Raw genomic sequence first — 22,729 nt, forward strand, 5'->3', positions numbered from 1 at the left:
GTAAAGATGGAGAGACCAAACTGTCCAGCTCTTCTGGGTTTTTTTCCCCCCAGCAGATCTGTCAAACAAGACTGAAAACTATGAAATTCAACCTGGGGATGAAGTAGGAAAGACATGCACAGTGTTTATGGCAATGCATGATTCACATGCACATGATGTGATGCGCAAAAGTGCTGACGTTTCTGTTCTGCACTTCTCTCACACACACACACACACACACACACACACACACACACACACACACACACACACACACACAAACACGGGCTGCATGTTAAACAGATGTGAGAGCAGGCGTGTTTCAGGACCGTGGACAGAGACTCTAGAGTAGCATTACACCAGCGAAGAAGACAAGAAGTCTTTGTGTGTGTGTGTGAGGCCACAGCAGACAGGCTCAACAGCACAATGATGGTCCTCTGTGTGCTCTCTGTTTGTTTTTCCTCCCTCCATCTTCCTCTTCCACCTGTCTCCCCCCTCTGTTCTGTGCCTCAGCTCCCCTGTCTCTGTTTGTCTCTTTCTGTCTTTCTTTTTGCCACTGTGCACATTTAAATTGTGTCTCCTTTATGTGACCGAGGAAGATGATTAAAGCGAAGTGAAGCTGATCAAAAACACCTTTGTTCCCAAGATCAGTGAGCTTATGTAGTAAAGATTTTTACAAAGCAAGAGGTTTTATTCTGAACAACATGGACATGGATCATTGCTGAGTTGTTCACAGCATTTAGACCGTGAATGGTGTGTCGTGAGGCTGCATTGTGCGGCTTAGGCTATGAGGCGAAACTGACCATTATGTGAGAGAGTTGTAGTAATAGGGGATTGTATGAAACCTCTCCTGGGTCTGCCACTCCTATCTAGAGAAAAATGTTGTAGCCACTACCTTTGGTGTTGCAGTTGAAAAACAACCCTTGTTGTCCCAAAGAAAACCCATCCGTGTGCAGTCAGGCGTGAAGAAAGAATCCAGGAGGGAGGCAGGAATTCTCCCTGCAATTTTCAATTTGATCAGATGTAGGGAATCCGTGCAGCAGAAGTAATAATACAGCTGTTCTGCTACGCTGCTTAAAGCACAAAGGACCTCGCTGAAAGTTTGATTGCCATTCGACATGAGTGCAACACATACAAAGGATCAAATCAGTTTCCGAACACAAGAGCACATTGTAGAAATTAGTCCGTGTACTACGTAGTATTTTTCTATTACTCATTGTTACAAATACAGCTGTAACAATTGGTTCATTAGTCGATCAAAAGAAAATAAATTGGCAACTATTTTGATAATGGAGTAATTATTTCACCCATCTTTTCTTTGACTTTAATGATAGCAAATGAATCTTTTGGTTTTGGACTTTTGGTGAGGGCTCTGGGAAATTTTTCATAATTATTTGACATTTTATCGACAATTACACAATTCATAGTGAAAATGACAGGCAGAGTAATCGACAATGAAAATGCGTTGCAGCCCTAGTCACAAAGTTTATAAGTCTTCAAAAAGCAGCTACAATGTGACATTGAGATGGTCTGCAGTGTTGTATCTTATATGTATTGTAAAGCCATTAGAGGCAAATGTAGGATTTTTGGGCTGAAACTGAACCAAAACCAATTGCAACTAGAGTCAAACCTGGTAGAGTGCACACCTCCGCCAAGCCCCAACAGTCCTCTTTAATTCAATTATTTGGGTCTACATTAAAATTGTACTCACTCATTGATACCAGCCACCTAAATACAGCTGATATTGTTTCATCAATATCCATGCATCGTTCTCTGAGAAATTACGAAAATTTAGAAAACACCCTATCTAGCAATGTTTTAAAAAAGTGAGAACAAATTCCTGGATGTGTCCCTTTTATCCCGATCCACACCAAAAGTCAATGGAGTCTATTCTGGACCGAGACCCATCCTCAATCCAAGTTTCGTGGAAATCCGCTCACTAGTGTAATCTTACTGACAAACCAACCAACCAATCAACCAATGCATTAACAGACAGACGTGCAAAAACCTAACCTCCTTGGCAAAGGTAATAATTAAGGAATAGAACTAACTGACCTACATTTATTAGATTAGCACCACACTGGGAGTTTCTACAGTAATTTCTACAGAAAGAATAAATGTACCATCACTTACTGAGTTGTTTGGTTTCCATGCAACTGCGGCATGTATAATAAAGCACCATAATCGCTCATAATAGCTGATTTATTTTTGTATATATGTTATAAGATATCAAATAAATGCAGTGAAATAAAACTGCAAATGAAAATACCTGAGTGAAGTCCACGTACCTTAAAATTGTACTTAAGCACAGTAGACTACTTGAGTGAAATGTACGTAGTTACAATCCATCAGTGGTTATTATAAACTTTGACATGAAAATCTTCATTTCCTACCTTCCTGCGTTCTCCTTACTTATGAATTAATGACATCGTTTGCTCCCTACTTTACAAACACTAGTATGAAGCTGTATACTAATGTCGTGTAATATCCAAGATAATAGTGTACATGTATGTTGAAGTACCAAATTAACACCCTGGGTTCCTCGCTTCATGTTGTGTCAACTCAATGTAATCACTCTCCTTTCTCTTCATTTCCACCTCTCATCACTTCCACCTCATACCCCCAGCAAACAGCTGCAGTATTAAACAGACTGTGTAACAGCGAGCGGGGGTTCATTTACTCACTCTGATGAGACACAGCTTATGATTTGCCATGGAATTGATTTTTTTCCCCCCTCGCTAATGAAATGGTTGCTTTGCAGAGATAGCAAGCTGAGTCAACACTGGCTGAAAATTCTTCCAAAAAGTGAAGCAGCCTTTCATAATAATTGAAGTAATTGCAGTCCAGATTGTTGTCAGCCACGTTGCCATTTTGGTAAATTGATATTCTTTTTGACCACCTACTCTTTTCCAATCACTTAACATTTAGTCCGTATAGTGTCAGATACTTTATTATGATTCACATTGTAAAAAGATACAGCACATACAGTACACGTATGTGTGTTACTGCAACATACAAGGGATTAAAGTTCTGTTCTGTTGGCTCTATCTGACATTTATACTCATGTTACAGGACCAGTAGGTGAAAAAATGAAGCAGTGTTTGCCTTCAGCAGACAATGTAAAACCTGTTCCTCCCTGCTGTGATCAGTCAATCATATCTGAGGCCTTATAACTGCTTTATTGGAACAGACTGAACTGGCAGATTATATAAATGTAGCCTAGACCAAGGACTGTCACCGGATTGAGCTGCATTTGGTGATAACGGTCATATGTTGAATTATAACACATTTCTGTGGAAGAATTGGTGTCATTGTTTGTGGTGAAGTCTGACTCTTTTTCACACTAGTTGCACTGGTGTACCTAACTTTTTCATTTAGGTGCACCAGTAATGATTTGGTTGCACCCAATGATACATTTTAATTTAATTTCTTAATACATTATCAAACGATTGTAACCAGGAATAAAGGTGAAAGGTGGTTTTCTTCATTTAATTCACACATGCAACAAGAAATTACAATAACTTCAAGCTTTCTGCTGCTGTTTGGTTAGGTTTAGTGAACTAACATATGCGATATACTTAAGGCAATACAAATACTTGGTTAGGTTCATGTCATGTTCAATCCTGGTCCTGCGTGTTCTGAATGTTTCCCTGCCCCAGCACACCTGATTCAAATGAATGGGTCGTTATCAGGCTTGATGACGAGGTGATATTTGAATCAGGTTTGTTTTGAGCAGGGAAACATCTAAAACATGCAGGATAAGGGGCCCCATGAACCAGGACCCTTTCACAACATTAAACACGTGTTTGACAGGATAACTTCTCCCATGTGCGTAATTTTATGATCTTTTGCCCCAGTCTTGCTAAAGCTATGACATTACAAAAACGGTATTGGTCAGTTTCAATGATGGTCACAGAACACCATCAATTATGATCTCCTGGGTTCAACTCCAGCATGCCTATGAGATCATGTGTCAGTGAAGAAACCAGAAAATGTATGCACTAACAAAGCTAGAATCAGAGAATACTGACTAGTTAGTGATTAATTTAATAGTTGCTCAACAGCTCTACTACAACTACAACCATACACATGAAATACTATCACCTCATGCTTTTCTTATATCATGCAGTGTATAGAAAGTTTTCTTTCTTTTATAGCTAAGATGAGATGTTTAGTCCAAGCCTCACACCTTCTTTGACATGGAACAATGATCCCAATTAGTTCTGCTCGGTGAGAATTACAGATTTTAAATCGATAAAGACTTAAAAGAGCACTGGTATTGAATCTGCACTCGGGCTGAGTGTATATCTTGATTAAGTGTTGGAATTTACATCGGTATGCTGCTCTGTTCTTGTGATTAGTGTTGCTACTTATAGTAAAGTTAGATGACTTTGCCTCTCCCTATAGATTTCTCAGAGGAAACTATAAAGTAGAGCCATCCACTCCATCCTGCTCAGCTGTGTAGTGTTTCCAATCTGCTGTACTGTAAAGAGGTCATTCAGTCAAGCAGGACATGGACACACACACACACACACACACACACACACACACACACACACACACACACACACACAGTCCTGACCTATTGATCCACTCTCTAAGGAGGTAATTTATTGGACGGGGTGTGATTGGGTTTCGGCTGCTTTTACGTAGTGTAGTAGCTGCATGCTCCGTCTTTCTGTCTCAGTGAAATCATGCTATTTCTGTATCCATGTAACTTGTTTTTGTATCTTTTTTAATCATTTTATTTGTCATAATGACTGTTTATGTGAGAATTTCACTGCAGCTGACCTGCATTAGAAATGAATTCTGTACAGCTCTAGAAGAAAAAGGGAAGAAAAACGTGTCACAACACGAAGGCATCTGGCTCTGAAATCTTTGTTATTCTTGACCTTTGAGACGCATTAGCAGAAACACACACAGACAATTTAGCACATGGAGAGAGCTTCAGCTGTATGTCAGGAAGAATCCATCAGAGGTCTTATTACAGCCACAAACACACCTGGAAACATTTCTGTCTGACGGGGTTACTTTGTCATTGGCATGCCTCCCACACATCTGGTAATAATAACCTAGTAATTTCATCTCAGTTGTGGGTTATTTGATTCATGTTTTTGCCTCACTGTACTATTCAAGGCAAAAAATCTGCAAAATTAGAACAGTTATTACAAAAAATGATGATAATTTAATACCTAAGGTGAGGTACTTTTATTATGCTCAGTGGTATGACAGCCGGTTCATCACTAGGGATGTCAATGGTTAAACATTAATCTGTTAACCACGGAGAATATCTTTTACCCTTTACGCGTGTCGGGAAGGCAGTGTTTTTCCGCTGTGATGGCCTACTCTACTTCAGCTTACTGTTTTGATGTATACTCTATATATATCCTTCCAAATTAATTCACTACAAACTCGCTTCTCTAATGCTTCCCCAGAGTCAAAGCCTTGCCCAACATGTCGGACATACTTTCCACACCCGTGGACAACTATTCACTGTTTTCCCCTGCGTCAAACTGGCCTCTGTTTGTCTGGGAAGCTGCTGAGCCTGGCTCTGTTGCCCATCTGCCCAGCTATGATCTTGGTGCTTATTCCTCAAAACCTAAACACCACAACTCCCCCCAGTTAGCTGCATGGACAACTAGCTAACAGCAGTGTCGCTCCCTGATTCATGCATCCTGGCCAATCACTACTGCCAATGTGCAACTCTCAACAGAGATGAGAAGGAAGCAAGATGGCTCACTCCTTAGCAACTTAAAATCGTCCACCTTATACTTTCATCTGAATTTTGAGGTTTTGTTTCTGCGAAGAACAGACTAATAAAAGCCTGGTCGACAAAGTCTCTACTGGCACTACCACTAAGCCAAACCACATTGAGAACAAGCACTTGGCTGCCATGTCCAAGAATGGCTCGCAGAAAGCAAAGATCACAGCTGCTGGCCGGGGGAGGAAGTGTGATACACACCGGTCTAAGGCAAATTATTGAGACTGATATGCTGCCAGTCAGTGCAGTAAAGGGTCAGGGAGTAGTTTGGTACCTCGAGCCAGAGTATGTTATGCCAACGAGAGCTACTTTCACTAAATGCATTGAAAAACCCTTTGAGAAGAAGACGGACGAGCTAAAAGTGAAGCTAGTCATGGCGGACAAACTAGGTCTAGCTCTGATCACCGACTGTTGGACAGCTCTCACAAATGAAAGCTACATCACAACTAACCGTCACTTCATCAGTGCTGACAAGGACACGCAGTTCAGTGTGCACCTCACTCAGATCTTTTCTGTCTGGCACGTGTCACTGGGAAGCTAGTGCGAACCCATGCACGTGGCCCCTGGCACTCTGTGTCTTTAAAAGTAATTTTGCTTTTTTTTCTGAAAAATGAAATTGTTACTTACCATTTATTGGGTGCTGGGCCATCGAAAGAAAAACGACCAAAACTGCAATCCCTATTCAACACCCTTGACCTTCGTCCACAGATCAAAAATATTTGCTCTTGCTGAGTTTATCCTTCATTTGTATGCTGGTGGTGTATTGTAACATATATTTACATCCAAACATAGAAATGTAGATGGCTCATTTTAATTTAAAAAAATCCTATTTAAAAACCGTAAAGGCATGCTGAAAGTCAATCCTGTCAATTTAGAGTAAATGATTTTCAATTTCCTATGGTAATTTGTTGTTGAAAAGAGAGATGTCTCTGGGGGGAAGCTGGAAAAAACGATAGACTTCATATTTAGAAATAAACACCATCAAAATTCAGGGGAGGTAACCCGTTTCTGATTGGTTCAACTCCAAACAAAAAATGTGCCAGACACCCAGCCATAGTCCTCATCAGATCAATGTAGCATGTTTTGAGGTCAGTAATGCTGTTGTCAAAGGGTATGACTTGATATGTCAAGCATCCAGTCATGCATGGGTTAATACAGCTCCCCTTCAGGCACAGTTAGAGTAATTACTACGAGACGGGCAGCTGAACAGGCAGCCTAAGGCCAGGTAGGTCCTTGGGGAGTACAGGAAGAGGGCAAAGAGGGGAGGCAAAGGATATCTGGGAGATCAGGCAGTGAGAGGATGAGTGAAGTTCAATATAAGGAAGATTTAGAGCGTGCAGTGCAAGGCAGGGGACAAAGTGCGTGCAAGAAAGAGAAAAGGGGAGAGCGCACAGTGTCTTTGTTGCATGCTAATAATGTTATCATGTCCACTCACAGCCTGAGGATGACTGCTGTGTGTAATTGATAGTCATGCTGGTGGTGTGGGAGAGCTGATCATCTGATATACAGAACCTTGACAGGTACCCTTTATTTGCTCAGCTGGTGACTAATGACGGTGTGTGTTTATACAAAGAAGGGTTAGTATGCGTCTTTTCCAATGTGCACCTATACAGTATATATTTTTCTATCTTAAAATAAGATAAGGTAACTGAATCTCCATGTTTGTCCTGTATGATTTAAAGATCCTTTCCTAACTTTCTCCACAGTCCTCACAAAGTTCAGTTTCTCAAACCTGTCCCGAGGTAAACCATCTTCCCAAGCTTATCAATAAAGGATCTCTGGCAATGTTATCTGTTTAGTTCAGTTGTTCCCCCACAAGTAAACCCTCTTCTCAAAGGAGTGACCTTCCTACCAGGAAGTTGTTTGTCTTTGTGCACAAGGACAACTGATAAGTGATCATTTAGAATCAAAATTGTGACATCTGAGTTGTAACTAACAAGATGTGTGCTTAAGACCCTTTTTACAGCAGACATTATGAATATTAAAGCAGGAAAAGCACAGGTGTAATTTATAACATTGATAATTGCTACATTCTATTTGGGTGAGCTGGTTCCAGGCTCTGGTATTGTGCATGCTCACTCACTGACATGGCTCACAGAGACGTTTATACAATACACGCAATACAATGGAACCGTGGTTAACGCTATTTGTCACACCTGTGCTTTTCTTGCTTTGACAAGCCTTGTTGTTGCCTTGTTAACTCATCGTAAAGCAAACTTCACTCAAACTCGCCATAAACAACATAAAACTCACCAGCTGCCTCTCTCTGCTGTTGCTGGCCTCTTTGTGCTAATGCCTTAGCTCTTTACCCCTGAGTCTAAGCTCAGAGCAATGGCTCTGAGTCTAACAAGTACTAGCTAAATAAAACTACAAAAATCACCCAAAAAAACAAGCAGACTATAAAAAAAATATAAAACAAAAATAAGAAGAACCTCAAGGATCTAGTCAATTGCCAATATGTTTGTCCATTCGTCCAACCCCTAGTGCTCATCTTCCAAAGTTAATCTTCTTGGTATGAAATGTCCACTTTGTGCTTCCCCAGAACATGGACTGCAGATTTGCTGCATCACTTCCTTTTTGAAATCGCTTTAGGAAGGGATATGTGCACTTGTCAGAGACAATTACAACGACCAGTAATGTTTTACATGTACACACTGTATAGGCGTGTATGTATAGGCAATTGATCAGATATTAATGTTGCCTATACAGTGTGAGAAAATGCTTTGATAAGTAGAAATCAAATGGAAGTGTGTAGTATTATTTGAGGTTTTGAAGGATGGATGATTAGGCCCCGTCAATGTGAAAACATCTTCATCAAGCATAGGCACATATGAGGACAGAAGACAGAACAGGATCCTGTGTACTGTAGGCGCAGTTGAATGATGGGAACTCTCAGTTCAATCACCTGGAGCGTCCTGAAGGTCATGGTGGTGATAAGAAAGATTTTCAATGATGTTTATCGAACCGCGTGGCTTGAGAGATCATTGGTGACAACAGATGTGGGAAGCGAAAGTGAAGAAGGGGAAGTAGCAGAAATTCAACTTCAGAGGAATAATGTTAAAATGTCAATACACCATACAACAATCCAAGACCCAAATATGTTTTATTTAAATGGTATGACAAAGAAAAACATCTGCAAATATTCACATATAACACAAAAACACATTAAGCATCATCACTCTATAAATGACCACATTTTGGACATACATTTTCTGTCAGTGGATTAATTGACTGATGGTTGGCCAGTCGTCCATTACTCATACTCTAAACCAGGCCATATTTCTACTTCTGCAAAAAAAAAAAATGGGGCGTAGTGATGAAAATGGACTTGAGTCAGTGCTGCAGGATGGAGTGAGTCAGGAGTGAGGGCATCTATTCCTTGTGTGTATCAGAGGGGCAGATAGAAGCATCTCCTCTGATGACTATTATCTGGTAGTGCCAGCCTGGTCAGGTGACATTGCCGCTCCCACAGTCTCCTCTTCCGCATGATCTCTCCTGCTCTCGTCTGCCTGCTTATTCAAGGTCTGGATCTCTTCCAGTGGCATCTCTCGCTCTCTCATCACATCATTCTCTTTTTTTTTTTTTTCCAGTAATGACCTCTTTGTGTACATGAAGCACACTGGACAGGCGCTCAAATGTCACCTTAGATACCCCTTTGTATTGCCATATTTCATTGACAAACAGCAGGTAAATCAATGGCATTCGGTGGCCTGGAGAACAGGGACAGGGAGCCCTCTTGGGAGTCCTGGAGGAGCTGTTGCTGCATCTAAATTTTTTTTTTATACAAGGACAAGTCTGAATAAAAGATGTCAGGTTTTGTAGTTGATCAGAGCTCTGGCTTTTATTTTTTTAGTTCAGAATATTCTGCAGGTAACAATTATTCTTAACCAGGCAAACATGAGAATATATTATAAATGTATGCAGTATATTTCTGCTGTATTCCACACACAAAGCATACAGAAACACTTGTCTCATTTCAGTAGATTGCAATGGATACACTGCCTCCCAGGAATGCAGACATCATAGAGAGCCGGCTCGTGCAAGCTCAGTGTCTCCTCACGTCCAGACATCCATAGCTCAAACAGTCCACCCGGAGTCTGCAGCAGCTGAGGTGGAAATTCATCCGCTCACAGGCTGTCTAGAAAGAGAAGAGTAAATCTTAGGCCAAGTCTGTTAAATCACACAGCTTATGTAGCTGCATCAGTTTTTCTTTTTATCACTCCGCTCTTTCCTTACACACACTGATACCTCCTTTGATTCCCACAAGACAGATCTGTCTTTTTTAGCCTTCACAGAAAGGGAGGTGTCCATGGTCAGAAAGAGAATAGCAGGAGTTGTATCTCTTAAAGACACTTGAGCAGGGTGTGTGCCTTCTGTTACCAGAGATCACCTCCCTGTTCTCTCATCGTTCTCCCCTTCATACCACTGTGAAACTTTCTCAGTGGATTTCTCTCTCTGTTCTTTAAACTACCAGCTGTGACCTTCAAACTTTATCCCTGTTTTCTATCCTCATCTTTCCACTTTCAATTTGGGGGGTTTGTTGAAGTTGCAGGGATGCAGGAAGCATCAGTGAAAGTATCATGATTGTCATTGTCCCTCGGGCGGGAGTCCTTGAGAGCTTTCAAGGACACAGGGTGTCTCTTGGCCGGCTGACAGCTTGTCAATTACAGCCACCAAACCAATCTGCCTGGGGGCAGAGACATATCTCGCCCCAACCACAGATCTGCACAGATATGGACTGCATGTCTCAGTTGCTGCTCACGCCACTTGTTGTCCTGCTTGGTACATTGGTGCCAGTGCTGAAACGCTCTGCCTCTCTTTATCTCCCTCACACACACATACCAACATACGCTAATAATGCCATTTTTGCTGATGCAAGTTAACTCTAGACAAATAGCATTAAAGTCTACCTGTATATAGAAATGGTGACCCAAATATGAACCTACATCTTGCTATGGTTCCTGTCAAAGAAAATATAATTATGAGTCAAACAGCATGGGCTTATGAAACAGGACTGTTATTCAGAGCGCCTTATTACCATAGAAAGTGAAAGTGTCAGATTGGGTTACTTTTATATGTAACTGATATAATGTACACAGCATGAAGACAACTATGGGATCTGTTTGTATGATCTTGTTTGTTTCTTTGCTTTTTTATCACTATATTGGAGATGGTAAAGGACACAAAGGTATGAGGGTACATTAGCTCCCAGCAGCTTGTGTCATACTGGATGCAAAACACTCTACATGATGTGCAATCAATATATGTTGGCACACAAGCGTTTTACTGTACCGACGTGGGCAGAATGCGGAGGTACCCAAATGACAGTTTCCTTCGTGGCTGTTTCCACCGAGAAGCACAATCATAAAAAAATCACCATCCATAAAAAGAACTGCACATTCTTCCCTTTACCCCCTTCCTCCCAAAAAAACTATTAAGAGTTGGAAACCCTGCGGTACTCGACAGGGTTCTGGTAGTTCGGCTTCCTGTATAATCTCCCAAATTACAACCTTCATTTATAGACCTCCTGTTGGTAGGTTAGTTAAATTACCCAGAAGAGCTACTAAGCAGTAATTACAACTTTTACATCTTAGCATCGTTAGTGGTTTGTAATTGTTAGACAGAGGCCACAGAAATCCAATGCAGTCATGAGGAGAGATGCTTTACTAAACTCTGTGTGCATTATACACTGTTTCAGGATTCTCTCATATTGCTATTTCTCAAAAATAACATCATTTCTCTTTCTCGAAGCGGCAGTCGATCACTTGAGCTTTATCTCTTGCAGGCAGAGGAGAAGGTTTTCCCTGTCTGCAGAGAAACATTTCAGCACGCTCTCCGTTTGTCCATTCACAGGCTGTTTGCTATCAGAGCTGCTGTAGACACTGGGGCCGGGCAGGAATGTCCCCCTGACCAATTACCTGATTAGCTTTCTGAGCACACGCACTGCAGCCAAGGCTAGCCAGCACTTATACACACATAGGCTGTCTCCCTGTAGCTCTCCCCGCCCACTGAAACACACACATGCAGATACATGAACATGTATGCAAGGGGCAAGCACGTCGCAGCCACCAAAGCATCAGACTACATGAATGTCGAGTTGCACGTATACATTTATGCAGTTCGTGCTCCCGACACACACACACACACACACAGACACACACACACACACACACACAATTGTTTTATCCATACGTACAGTAACTGCCAATTCACTGCAGTCCACTAATGACTCTGTTTCCCTCTCTGCAGTAGTGTCCTGTAGTCATCCTCAGCTGCTCTTGCTGGCTTAAACTGGTCAAACGGAGTCGGTTCTCATACCATATCAAGCCAGCACACACTCACATTTGCTCTTTTCACTTTACACATCAGCTTCGAAGGGACACTTATTTCCTACAGCTGTAATAAAAGTGAGATTTTGCTGTGTGCCAAAAGTAGTTTTTGGCATTCTGTGTGAAAAAAGTCATTACTTTTCACATTACATTTGTATTTTCACCTTGTGTGTTATAAGGTTCATTCATTATGAATGTGTGCCTTGGCAAAGCACAGAGACAGGACATGATTAGTTCTGACATGATTGGCGCATTTGATGCCGAATTCCCATCGTGCGCTTGACGGATTTTAAATTAGCATGCAGACTAAGATGTGGCCTTTACCCTCAACACCTGTTACTGTTACTCAATGTGTGCTTTCCTTGATTTCTATCCTCTGCAGCACAATTTTACTTTTTGCCTTGAGTCTCTCAATCTTGACTCACAATTTCTGAGTCTGTCCTATGAATAATTTCACTACCTCCCTGTTCTTCAGTGTCTCATTTACTCAGAGTAAAATTAACTTTCTCACTATTTTAACTGTTCACATTCACTTTGCAGTCTTTCTCTCTTTTCATGATCTGTCTGTCTCTACATTTGTCCGTTCTTACATCAGGCCACTGTGTCAGAAGCTGCTCGTTGGATTTCCTAAAACATCAGGCAGGGCTCCAGGAAATGTCTAATTTGGCTATTTTGGAATAAACATTTTCATTGGTTGCACCGGTGTGTGTATACAGTATTTTTTTTTTTTTCAACAAACACCAACTTGGTGTGAAGGCAGTTGCCTTTGAACAAATATAATTCTAGAAACATATTATCTGTAGATTATTTTGTCAGTGTTGTTATAGCATACACATGTACCATGCATGTACTGCTCCCACTTTCCTAGCATGCGAACAAGAGAAACTGTGACACATCACAACCTTCATTTTTAATTCTGCAGCCCAGAGATGTCTAAGATATAGTGTTTCCACTTGTAACGCTTGGCCATGGCAGGACAGGAAGAGGGATTACAATATTTACATTTTTGTTCAGGAATTATTATTATTATTATTATTATTATTGGGGGCACTTAATTATTTGTCTGTGAACCTGAATGAAAAAGTTAGGTGCACAAGTAGTAATGGGAGGTAATATGGCCACTACAGCAGTGTATATTGTCTACTGGAGTATTGATACTGCAAAAAAAAAATCTATATTCAGACCATTTCAAATGAATATTTATTTATGATTCAATATTTCTGACAACACTACGCACTTTGAAAAGGCACAGATTGAGCAAAGGCTGCAGTGTTTGTCCTTGTGTCTTGGCAGACTGATCGGATTTTGATGGAGCTTGCTGACATGTTTGTTACTAATTGACACAGAAGGGAAGTGCTACCATCTTTGGGGACGTAGTGTTGTCTTGTTTGCCTCGACTTTTTATTTTTTTATGATATTGACACTTAGTGTTGCACATTTCCTGAAACTACAATGAAGATAAGAGGATTACTTCATTGCTCTGGCTGGTTTTCTTCTCACATACCCTCCCTAGACAGTGAAGTCGACAAAACTTCAAAACAAGACTTGTAATGCTTGTAGGGATTGATTGTCTTTTTCTACTTCCACATGGTGGATGCTCCACTGGCCATTCTCTCTCGCTCTTTCTGCAGTGCCACTTTGATCTAACTGCTCTCTGCTTTACTCTGCTCCTGTAGGAGTTGATGACCAAATTGATAACTGAGACTCCAGACCATCCAATCCCTTTTCTCATTGATCACCTGCAGACCAAGCAAGACAGCCCCGGCAAGCTGCACAGAGCTCTCTCTGGCTCCGCAGCACTGTGGGCGCAGAGCTCCCCAGGTCGGTACACACAGATGCAAGCATGCACAATGTACTCACACATGCGGAACGACTTCTTTGCGCATCGTCCTCTCCACAATGCACACAGTTTATGATGACTATAGGCTGGAATTAATATTCATCTGCCACAGAGTACATAAAGCCTGCAGAGTAAACTTGGCCTGCATTTATGCTTTCTAGAATTTGCATAACAGGGCATTCTGAGCAGAAATTGTGACTATCTCTCCGCACAGAAAGCAAAAACCCTCGAAGGGAGCACAGCAACTATGAGAAGCCATGGCAAATTCACCCAAAGAAACCGAAAAAATCCAAGAGCGACCTGGCTGTTTCGAGCATCTCGCCTCCCTCACCAGAATCCAAGTCTTGTAAGTTTCTTTTTTTTTCGTGCACTACTTTCTGAATTTCTTCCACACACACACACCATCCACTTAAGAATATGAAGCTGCACACTTTCCATACCTGTTGTATCACTTGTATCCCAATTACACGCTCCATTGACTTTAATCTCCATTTTTAATTTGACATAATTATATCTAATTAAAGTTAGTCACAGTGTATAGTCCAGCGTCCTCCTTCCAGCCTCTGGGAGCCCTGCAGATGAGTTCATTATAAAGTCCCACTTTCACACACTTGCTGCTGCGCTGCTACACACTCTGAAGATGGATTGTTCACAAAGTTCTTACATTAATGCAAAATGGATGCAGATGAGAAGATTTTTCTGGCAGTAACTTTTTTTTAGTCCCGTAATAAATTGCCGCAGCTATGATGTTCGAATGAAGTATGACACTTGAGACAATGAGGGTAGGTCAAATAGGGAGCGAGCAGAGCTATAGACTGCCTTAATAATTTAACACTGGGCTCCATCACTGCCAGACCAGGTCTATTTTAGGCCGCGGTCGGGCATTTCTCACAATCAAGAAGAGAAGGGGTGTCGGGGTGAGTGCATGAAGAGGAACCAAGTGAGAGGGAGAAGTCCGAATAAAGTTTGCAGCAACACTCAGCACATCGAGGTGCGCTTGAGTTACGAACATTAGCAGCTTTCCTTCTAGCCCTTCAGAGTAAGAAGCCTTGAAAGCTACATTTAAAGTCAAATCACATTAAATAAACATGCAGAGGTGTTTTGGTGTGCAGAACTCATGAAAAATTTAAATCAAAAGAACTGCCGCTCATCATTATTGTACTGTGTAGCAAGAACAAGACAAGAGGTGTCACAAAGACAGAAAAATCAAGCATACCAGTGGAGCCTCTCTTTCTGTTTACAGTTACTGGGCTTTGTGCCTCAGTCCCACTTGAGTGATGCTTTAATGGGCGGCCCCAGTGGGAGTTGAATCCTTAACCCTTAATCTAGGCTATTAAGATACAGCACAGCCCTTTGCAGCAGCAGCAGCAGCACAGTGCACACATAGCAGAGCAGAGAGGACGGAGAGGCACTCTTTCCGGGAAGTAATGAAAGGTTTTTATTTTTTTTTGCTCCAGTCTGCATTTGGCAGAGACATTTGCTCTGTGTTTATGGTTGTTACAATGCCAAGCAGCTTAGTCAGGGTAAACAAGGGTAGAGGACGGCAGATTGTTGCAGCAATGCTGTCAAGTATTCACATCCGAGTTAATTTATTTATGCGTGTGTGCAAACAGAAGGGTGACGCTTACCCTCCACACCTGTCATCACATGTGTTTCACTCAAAACTCAAAGTCCTTTACATTATATTACAGTCAACATGTCTGTGCAGGTAGCGTGGTAGACAACCAGTACATTTGTTTGGCATCTAATCGTAACCCACTAGTGGTTTTTTCATGTTAATTCAAATTCAACTGTGTCAGAGCATAAGAACGTTAGATATGGATGAACTCCGAGTAATCCCCCTCCTATAAAAGAATACCACTCCTGTCTGTCTATAAATAATGTCAACGGTTTATAAATTAACCATCATATAGAAGCTGGGGGATGTTGCTAGAGGACGTGCGGCAGGATGTCAGGACAGTATGTGGGTCATTTCCTGCTCCTGCTTGACTTATTTTGAATGTTAATCAAAGAGACTGACAGACACTGTCCCTTGGCCGGCACCCACTGTGCTCTGTGCTACTGAAAGAGAAATGTTGACTTTTCTGCGAGTGTTTCCACACTCCATACTGCGCTGATTCACTTAGTCCTGTTTTGACATCATCACATTACAGATAGAATGACAGTGTGGTTGTTTATTCTGCACTTATTTTTTTATTGTTTAAAAAAAAGATTTCTTCATACAGTACTTACTGTTCAATGTTTGGTCAAACAATTTCACCCCATTTACTCCTGGTATTGTCTGTAAAAGTACATGTTTATGCAAGGTGTAAACGCGTCATGATCAGAATTAGATTGGAATTGACGGACCGCATCTGGAGCTAGTCTGGTCAGCGTAAATGCATGTGTACTAGGGTTGCCGTGGTGACCAAATGTTCCCACTGACTAATTTGCTTGTAAAAAGCCAGTATCACCGGTGTTGTCACAAGAAAAGACACTCGCTGTCTGTAGAGCGCTGTCTGAATTTTACTGCTAATGCAAACTGAACATTTCCAACTGCTGCAGCTTCACATTAAAAGCATTTACTGTAACTGGTGAAACGCGAGTTGACCTTTATTTATAATTTATATACTTATACCTTTTGAAGTAGGCTAGTCACAGGAAATGCATTGTTCAGTGAGTTTAGCACTGCTATGGTTCATCGTAAATGCATCTACAGAGCAAAAAGAACTGTAATTTTTGTCATTTGACAGTGGTTCATTTTAAATATGTCTTGGAGTAGTTTTATACATCTGTGGGAGTTTTGGCGAAAGTTTTAGCTTATAAAATATTGGTTATTCAAATTTAGCAAATGAGAGAAATGAAAGAGACACCCCTATTTTCTGATTGTCTATTCTGTGCCATGAAAGCGCTATAAGATGCTTTATCCAACAGAACTGTGTGAAAGCTCCACTGAGCAGTACAGGTGGAAAATGAATGATATTCAGTAAGAAATAACTCATCTGTGCAGCTTATCTGCTGTTAAGAAGACATATAATTTGTCTATTCACAGGGTAGTCTGCACACTAGAACAAACTGACCTTTTTTATACAAAAAAGGTGTGTGCCGTGTTTACAAGAAGGAACAAATAATCAAGAATCTGTCAGACAGCGTATCACAAACTTTATAATGGTTCGCCTAACTTCTCAACTCAAAAACACTGATTATTTTGAAAGGAGTTTGGGGCTGATTTGGCTCCACCTCGCATTACTCACACTCAGTTTTTTCCTCTTGAGAACAGAGATCTGATCTCAATGAGGATAAAAAGAACACATTAAAAATGATTAGTTGTTAATGCAAGGGCAAGATTGGATCCTGTATTATCCAGATAACATATCCGGATCCAATTTTAATTAGTATTAATACTTCAAAAACTATTTAAAATCATTGTGAAAGTGTTGTCTGTATCTGTTTGTGATGTCCAGTGCCGCGGTCAATCGAGTGCCCATCCTGGGACTGGAGGGAGAGCCGGGACTTTGACGAGCTCAACCACATCCTGCAGGAGAGCAAGAAGCTGGGCAAGGCCCTGGAGAGTCTGTCACGCAGTGAGTGGCTGCAGCATGGCATGCACACACAATCTGAGCGGTGCTTAAAACATTATAAAATACAGAAATAAAGTGTAGACCTTTCTGTAAATGTCACTGTAAATCCTGAGAGAAAACCAGATCAAGCAGCTAATCTTACAAGCCCGCCACTAAGCTCAGAAGCAGTCTAAGCTGGGATTTTGAACTGTATTAGATGCTTCTCTGTGCTTTAAACCATGTTCTTCTCTCTGCAGGCATCGCCATCTCTGATGAGCTCGACCAGGTAGACACTAACGAGACTGGAGTCCTTATTAATCTCTTATACACACCGGCATTACAGTCATGTGGAAATGGAGCTCTTGTCACTCATCACTCTGCAGCATCACTCACGCTACATCAAACAGAAGTCATGTTTCATAACTTTCACTTGGTTGACAGAGCAGCACAGCTCTTTTTCTGATGATGAACAGCTATCTCCTGGGAGTGATATGCGAGAGTGATACTTCAGTAAGCATGTCCTCCATCTCCCTCTTCCCTCGCCGCTTCAGTGTGCATCTTCCGCGCGAAGCTTTGTCTGAGCTCCGTCTTTTTGTCCTCGCCTGGCCCCAATTCTCTCCCAACACAATAGTGCAGTGGCTGCCCAGGCTGGAGACGCACAGAGCGGTTTGGAAACGATGGACCTGGATGAGAGACGCAGCATATGTTTTGACAGGGACTTCACTTTTTGCTCAGTGCAGCAGCAGTATATGTCCAACGTCCTTGGCTCTCAGCCCAGAGATTTTCCCTCGTTTCTGCGGGACGGGGCAGGGAATGAATACTAAACACCTGCTCTGATCATGCAGAGACAATAGCATTTGATACTCTCCTGAATTTAGTCAAAGTCAAGCTGACACATCTTTACTTTTTGAATTGAGTAGGGTTGTAAATGGGCACGAGCTGGCTTTGGGAACAGAATAGTAGGGAGACGGATCTCAGACAATAATGTGGTGCATTTTAAAAGTCCATTGTGTTAAAATAAAGCTTGCACCACTGTGCTCTTTTTCATTTTGAATCAGCATCTTTTTCTCTCTGTGTGCCCTCTACAGTCTATTGTTTTGTCCTCTTAAGATTTCTGTATTTCTCTTTTAGAACTTGGGAGGCTACAATTCAGTGATGCGCCCTCGAGTGGTGGGGGAATGGGTCGGTCGGGAGGAAGAGGACGCAGACCCGCTGGCTGCTGAGATGCTGCACCCCCCTGTCCCTCGGGCTAAAACTGAAGTGTGCTGGAGTGGAGACAGCAGTCCTGCTGGGAGGTTGGTAGTTGGCATTATATATATATATATATATGTGTGTGTGCATGTGTGAATCATTTCAATGAAAAAAAAAAAAGAGTTTAAAACTTCAAGAAAGTTCACCAAGCTATTGTTGGCTCTTTAAAATGAGGAGGTAGACTTCGAACTGTGCTGCCTGAGGAATGCCCATCTGAATGGGTTTGATAATCCCATTTCAAAGGCGCGATCAAACATGCCTGCCATGATACTGCTTCAACCCAATTTCAAATTAAAGCTAACCTCATTTCTGTGCGCTCAAGGCCAGAGGAATTTTGTGCTTGTTATTTTAAAAATGGCCTATCTTTGACAATATGACTGCGTCATGTGTTGAATTGTTAAATTGTTTGTTTGTCGCTCGCTCAGGAAGCTTTTTTCACCACAAAACATGGTTCCAAATAGGCTGCTACCTCTTAGATTAGGTTACTTTTGTTGTGTGTGTGTGCGCGTGTGTGAGAGTGCGTGTGCGTGTGTCACATGCACCGCAGCTGCTGATGTGACTAATTAGAGGAGGATTGGATATAAAACCATAAATCATGTGGGGCCTGAGCTGACATACACACAGTGTTAATCTCATTAGGTTACCGTATGGGTGGATTATGGGGAGAAATCACTTAGTTAGAAGTCTGAGCTGGAAGATAGGGATGTGTGTGCGGGCCCGCTGATGAGCCCTGCTCTGTGTGTGTTTGTATAGAGATGTTTCTTGTTTACCTATGAAGAGTGTGAGAAACGTTGGACTAATGCAGCCCAAAATAATCACAGCTCCCTCTCTCATCAACCGGAGGAGTGTTTGGCTCATCCAATAGATCATTTATATCGACTCTGAATTGCATTTACTGGGAAGTTGCTCCCACTTCAGATCCGGTTTGGGGATTGAGATCGCTTTCATATTCTCTGAGCTGCTTTTTCTGACTGAGCCATAAAGTAAGAAATAGGTTGATCAGAAAAAACATAAATACATTTGTTTAGAGGAGTAGAGGAATCAAACTGTGAGACTCGCTTCCCTAGGGGGGGGCGTGGGAAGTTTGGAGGTGGGTAAAGATGATGCGTGAGGTAGATGGCTGTTTCGCTGTTCAAATGCACCTATCCCACAGTTTGGCCTTTCTTATAACTCTCACAAATCTGCATACACACAAAACACTTTTAAAATCAGTGTGACTTGCACTTTTAGTGGATATCATGATATCCTGTGTACAGTACAGTACATCATCACACTTCTATAAATCTGCTAAGAAATTATAAAAAAGAGAAGCTCCTTATAACTACAGAACTTCCCTGAGAATCATCACATTTTTAAGTTTTCTTCAGATCAGAGTAAATCCAGTAATAGTTTTCTGTATATCCATGAGTAAACTGTAAACAGGAACTGCTAATTGCTATTTTGGCGTAATTTAAATGATGCAAGTTTGCCAAAATGTAAACAAATACAGGCTCAAGGCGGCTGAGAAAGGGCTGTTTTCTAGTTTTTGCCTAGAGAGAGGGGCCCAGAGTGTCAGACAATGAATTTAAGATCATATTTAAAAAAAAGATTTGGTTAGGTTTATAATTTGGACAAGATGAGATAAAAATCACCACTCTGACCAAGTGGAAAACTGGCAAAGACCAGCACTGCCCTCCCTTAAAATCCCATCTGAGCCTTAATAGGCCATCCCCTTTGGTGCTCATACACTTTCAGTCTAGAGTCATGTATCTGACCTTATTTGTCAAAACCAGCCCATCTCTCTTCTCTTACTTTTGGTAAGTTTACTTGTTTTCGATCTTCTTGCCTCTGACCCTCATCCCAGCCCACCTGTCACTGAGGAGCATAAGGAGAGCTGACAGGTGGCGGTGGTGGTGGCTCTCTGTATGATTGGCTGCAAAGTCAGGAAAAATAAGTGCAAGGGGCACATGGGAAATCAGATGCAACTGTGGCAGAAGTATAGTCAAGGAAATGGCTTATTTTGACAGAGTCTGTCCAGTGGAATGGGATTTCCTCATCTCATGCCTACCACTGCAGTAAACTGTACTTGTGTCTTTCCCAACATTCCTGTTATATCCGTACATTCTTTCTCGAAATACCAACAGATCCTGATTCATTATTTTACATAATAACAGGGAAAGATCAGGATATGGAAAAAGCGAGGGAAAGCCAGCTTTGTGGCTAACACCTGCTATGATTATGTATTTATTGTCTTAAATGACTGGTTCGTACCAGAGCCAGAGACTTTGATAGGAGATGTGAGCCCATAATGTGGATGTTTTAAAGTGGATGTTTGCAGCTACCTGAAAATGTTCAACTTTTTTCCCAAAGAGTTGGTTTGATAAAGAAAGTGGAAGACATCACATGTGCAAAATCACACCTTGCCTTGTCCATACTGGCAGATTTAATTATCGCAGAAATACCATGCAGACAGTATGAAGCAATATCTGTCATCTTCTGACCCTTCTCCATTAACTGTAAATAGAAGTCATTAAACTAAGATTAGAATCAAATTAATACTCTTCCGCTGCTCTAATCCATGCCCCCAGCCTGTGGGATATGGAAATTAATTTCTCCAATATAGAGGTACCTCAGAAGTCAGGCTTCATAAATGTAAATGTAGCTTTAACTTGGTCATTTTTCAGCCGTTCTCCAATGATCTAGGCTTAGACAGATGCACCACAATTTCAACTGAGAAATGAATTTGGAGAAAAAGAAATAAGAAGAGAAGAATTTGATTTTGCTCCTATCCATGTTTCATTTTTAATTTAAAAACAGCCCGGGAGGCAGCCTGGGAACTGTACGCTATGTGGTGATGAGTGCTAATGCATAAACAGGGATGGATTCTGCAGAAAACTAGTAGATTTCCAGAGCTGCATGCTGTCGCTTATATCTTTAAATTGCCACAGTATAACAGTATAAGCCTTTATGATCAAATAGTGTAGTATGAAGACAAAGATGAAATGTAAAACAAGCAGAAAGTTTATGGAAAACAGTAGCATTCTTGTTTATTACTTGATTTTAGCCATATTAAGTGAATCAGGTGATATAAACATTTTATGACTGCTTCTTCCTGTGCCTTACTTTATGATTAAAAGATTAAAACAATAAGTTCTCCTCCTGCATGTCATCCATTTAATTTTTAATACTTTGGATTTGATCATTTGCTCTCCTGCTGACTAAAAACTACAGGGGGCGCTTTCAGCACCTCATATCAAAACCTCCTCGCTTCAGGACCTTCTTTTTAACCCCACATCGTCTAAATAGTCCCGCTATTGGTTTGCGGTTAGTGTTACTCACCTCAGAGCCATTATCCCCTCTGATCTCCTCCTTGCTAACCATTTACAGTACAACAAGGTGTTCTGCACCTACATGGCACTTGAAATGATTGTATGGTGTTTTGTCCTTAAAGACCATGAAATGGCTGCCAAGTGCAACAAGTGGTGAAACTTTAACACTTTAAATGTAATCACACCTCTGCACATAACGGAGGCAAATACAACATGCACTGAACCTGAGCCAGCTTATATAAAAGCCGAAGAGGTTAGGATAAGAGGATGTAATTACTACAGGAGCACAGTTATTAAAAACATGCTATTTTTCTCAGTAGCTGCGATGTGCTGTGGATGATTGTAGCTTCACATTCAGTTCTTCAGTACTCAGAAGTTGGGGTCTGTGTGTGGAAAATGATCAGCGACAACTGATTTATGTAAATTTTAATATCTGTCAATAGATATTTTTAATTCCTACAATTTTGAATCCCCGACTCCTCTTCTGTTTGCCTCTTCTAGCCTGAAGATGGAAACAAAGAGCAAAGGACTAAAGGAGCAACAGCAGCATCACAAGAAGCTCCTGGCAGCCATGTTGTCCCAGGACTCGTTCGATTCGGTTCACAGCCCTGCCCCCTCCATCGCAGAGGAAGAGATGGAGGATGAGGACGATGCCATGGAGCTTCTGGGTAACGTCACATGTTCCGTGCATACGCATTTTTTACACAAATTGTGTTAACATG

At 41.4% G+C, this 22,729-nt stretch overlaps 1 protein-coding gene across 3 annotated transcripts in view; it reads left to right on the forward strand.

Moving 5' to 3' along the window:
- The window catches only part of cUnh8orf34 (chromosome Un C8orf34 homolog), a 62,427-nt gene that overhangs the window by 1,109 nt on the left and 38,589 nt on the right, over nucleotides 1-22,729 (forward strand). For all 3 annotated transcript variants that reach the window (XM_084341236.1, XM_084341234.1, XM_084341235.1), the window contains exons 2-7: nucleotides 13,746-13,890; nucleotides 14,124-14,255; nucleotides 17,353-17,472; nucleotides 17,706-17,734; nucleotides 18,580-18,743; nucleotides 22,509-22,675. In XM_084341236.1, the coding sequence (XP_084197362.1) occupies nucleotides 13,746-13,890; nucleotides 14,124-14,255; nucleotides 17,353-17,472; nucleotides 17,706-17,734; nucleotides 18,580-18,743; nucleotides 22,509-22,675 (757 nt within the window). The remainder of the gene's footprint in view (nucleotides 1-13,745; nucleotides 13,891-14,123; nucleotides 14,256-17,352; nucleotides 17,473-17,705; nucleotides 17,735-18,579; nucleotides 18,744-22,508; nucleotides 22,676-22,729) is intronic.

The sequence above is a fragment of the Pagrus pagrus genome, assembly GCF_965226575.1.
Source record: "Pagrus pagrus genome assembly, chromosome: 20".
NCBI lineage: Eukaryota > Metazoa > Chordata > Actinopteri > Spariformes > Sparidae > Pagrus > Pagrus pagrus.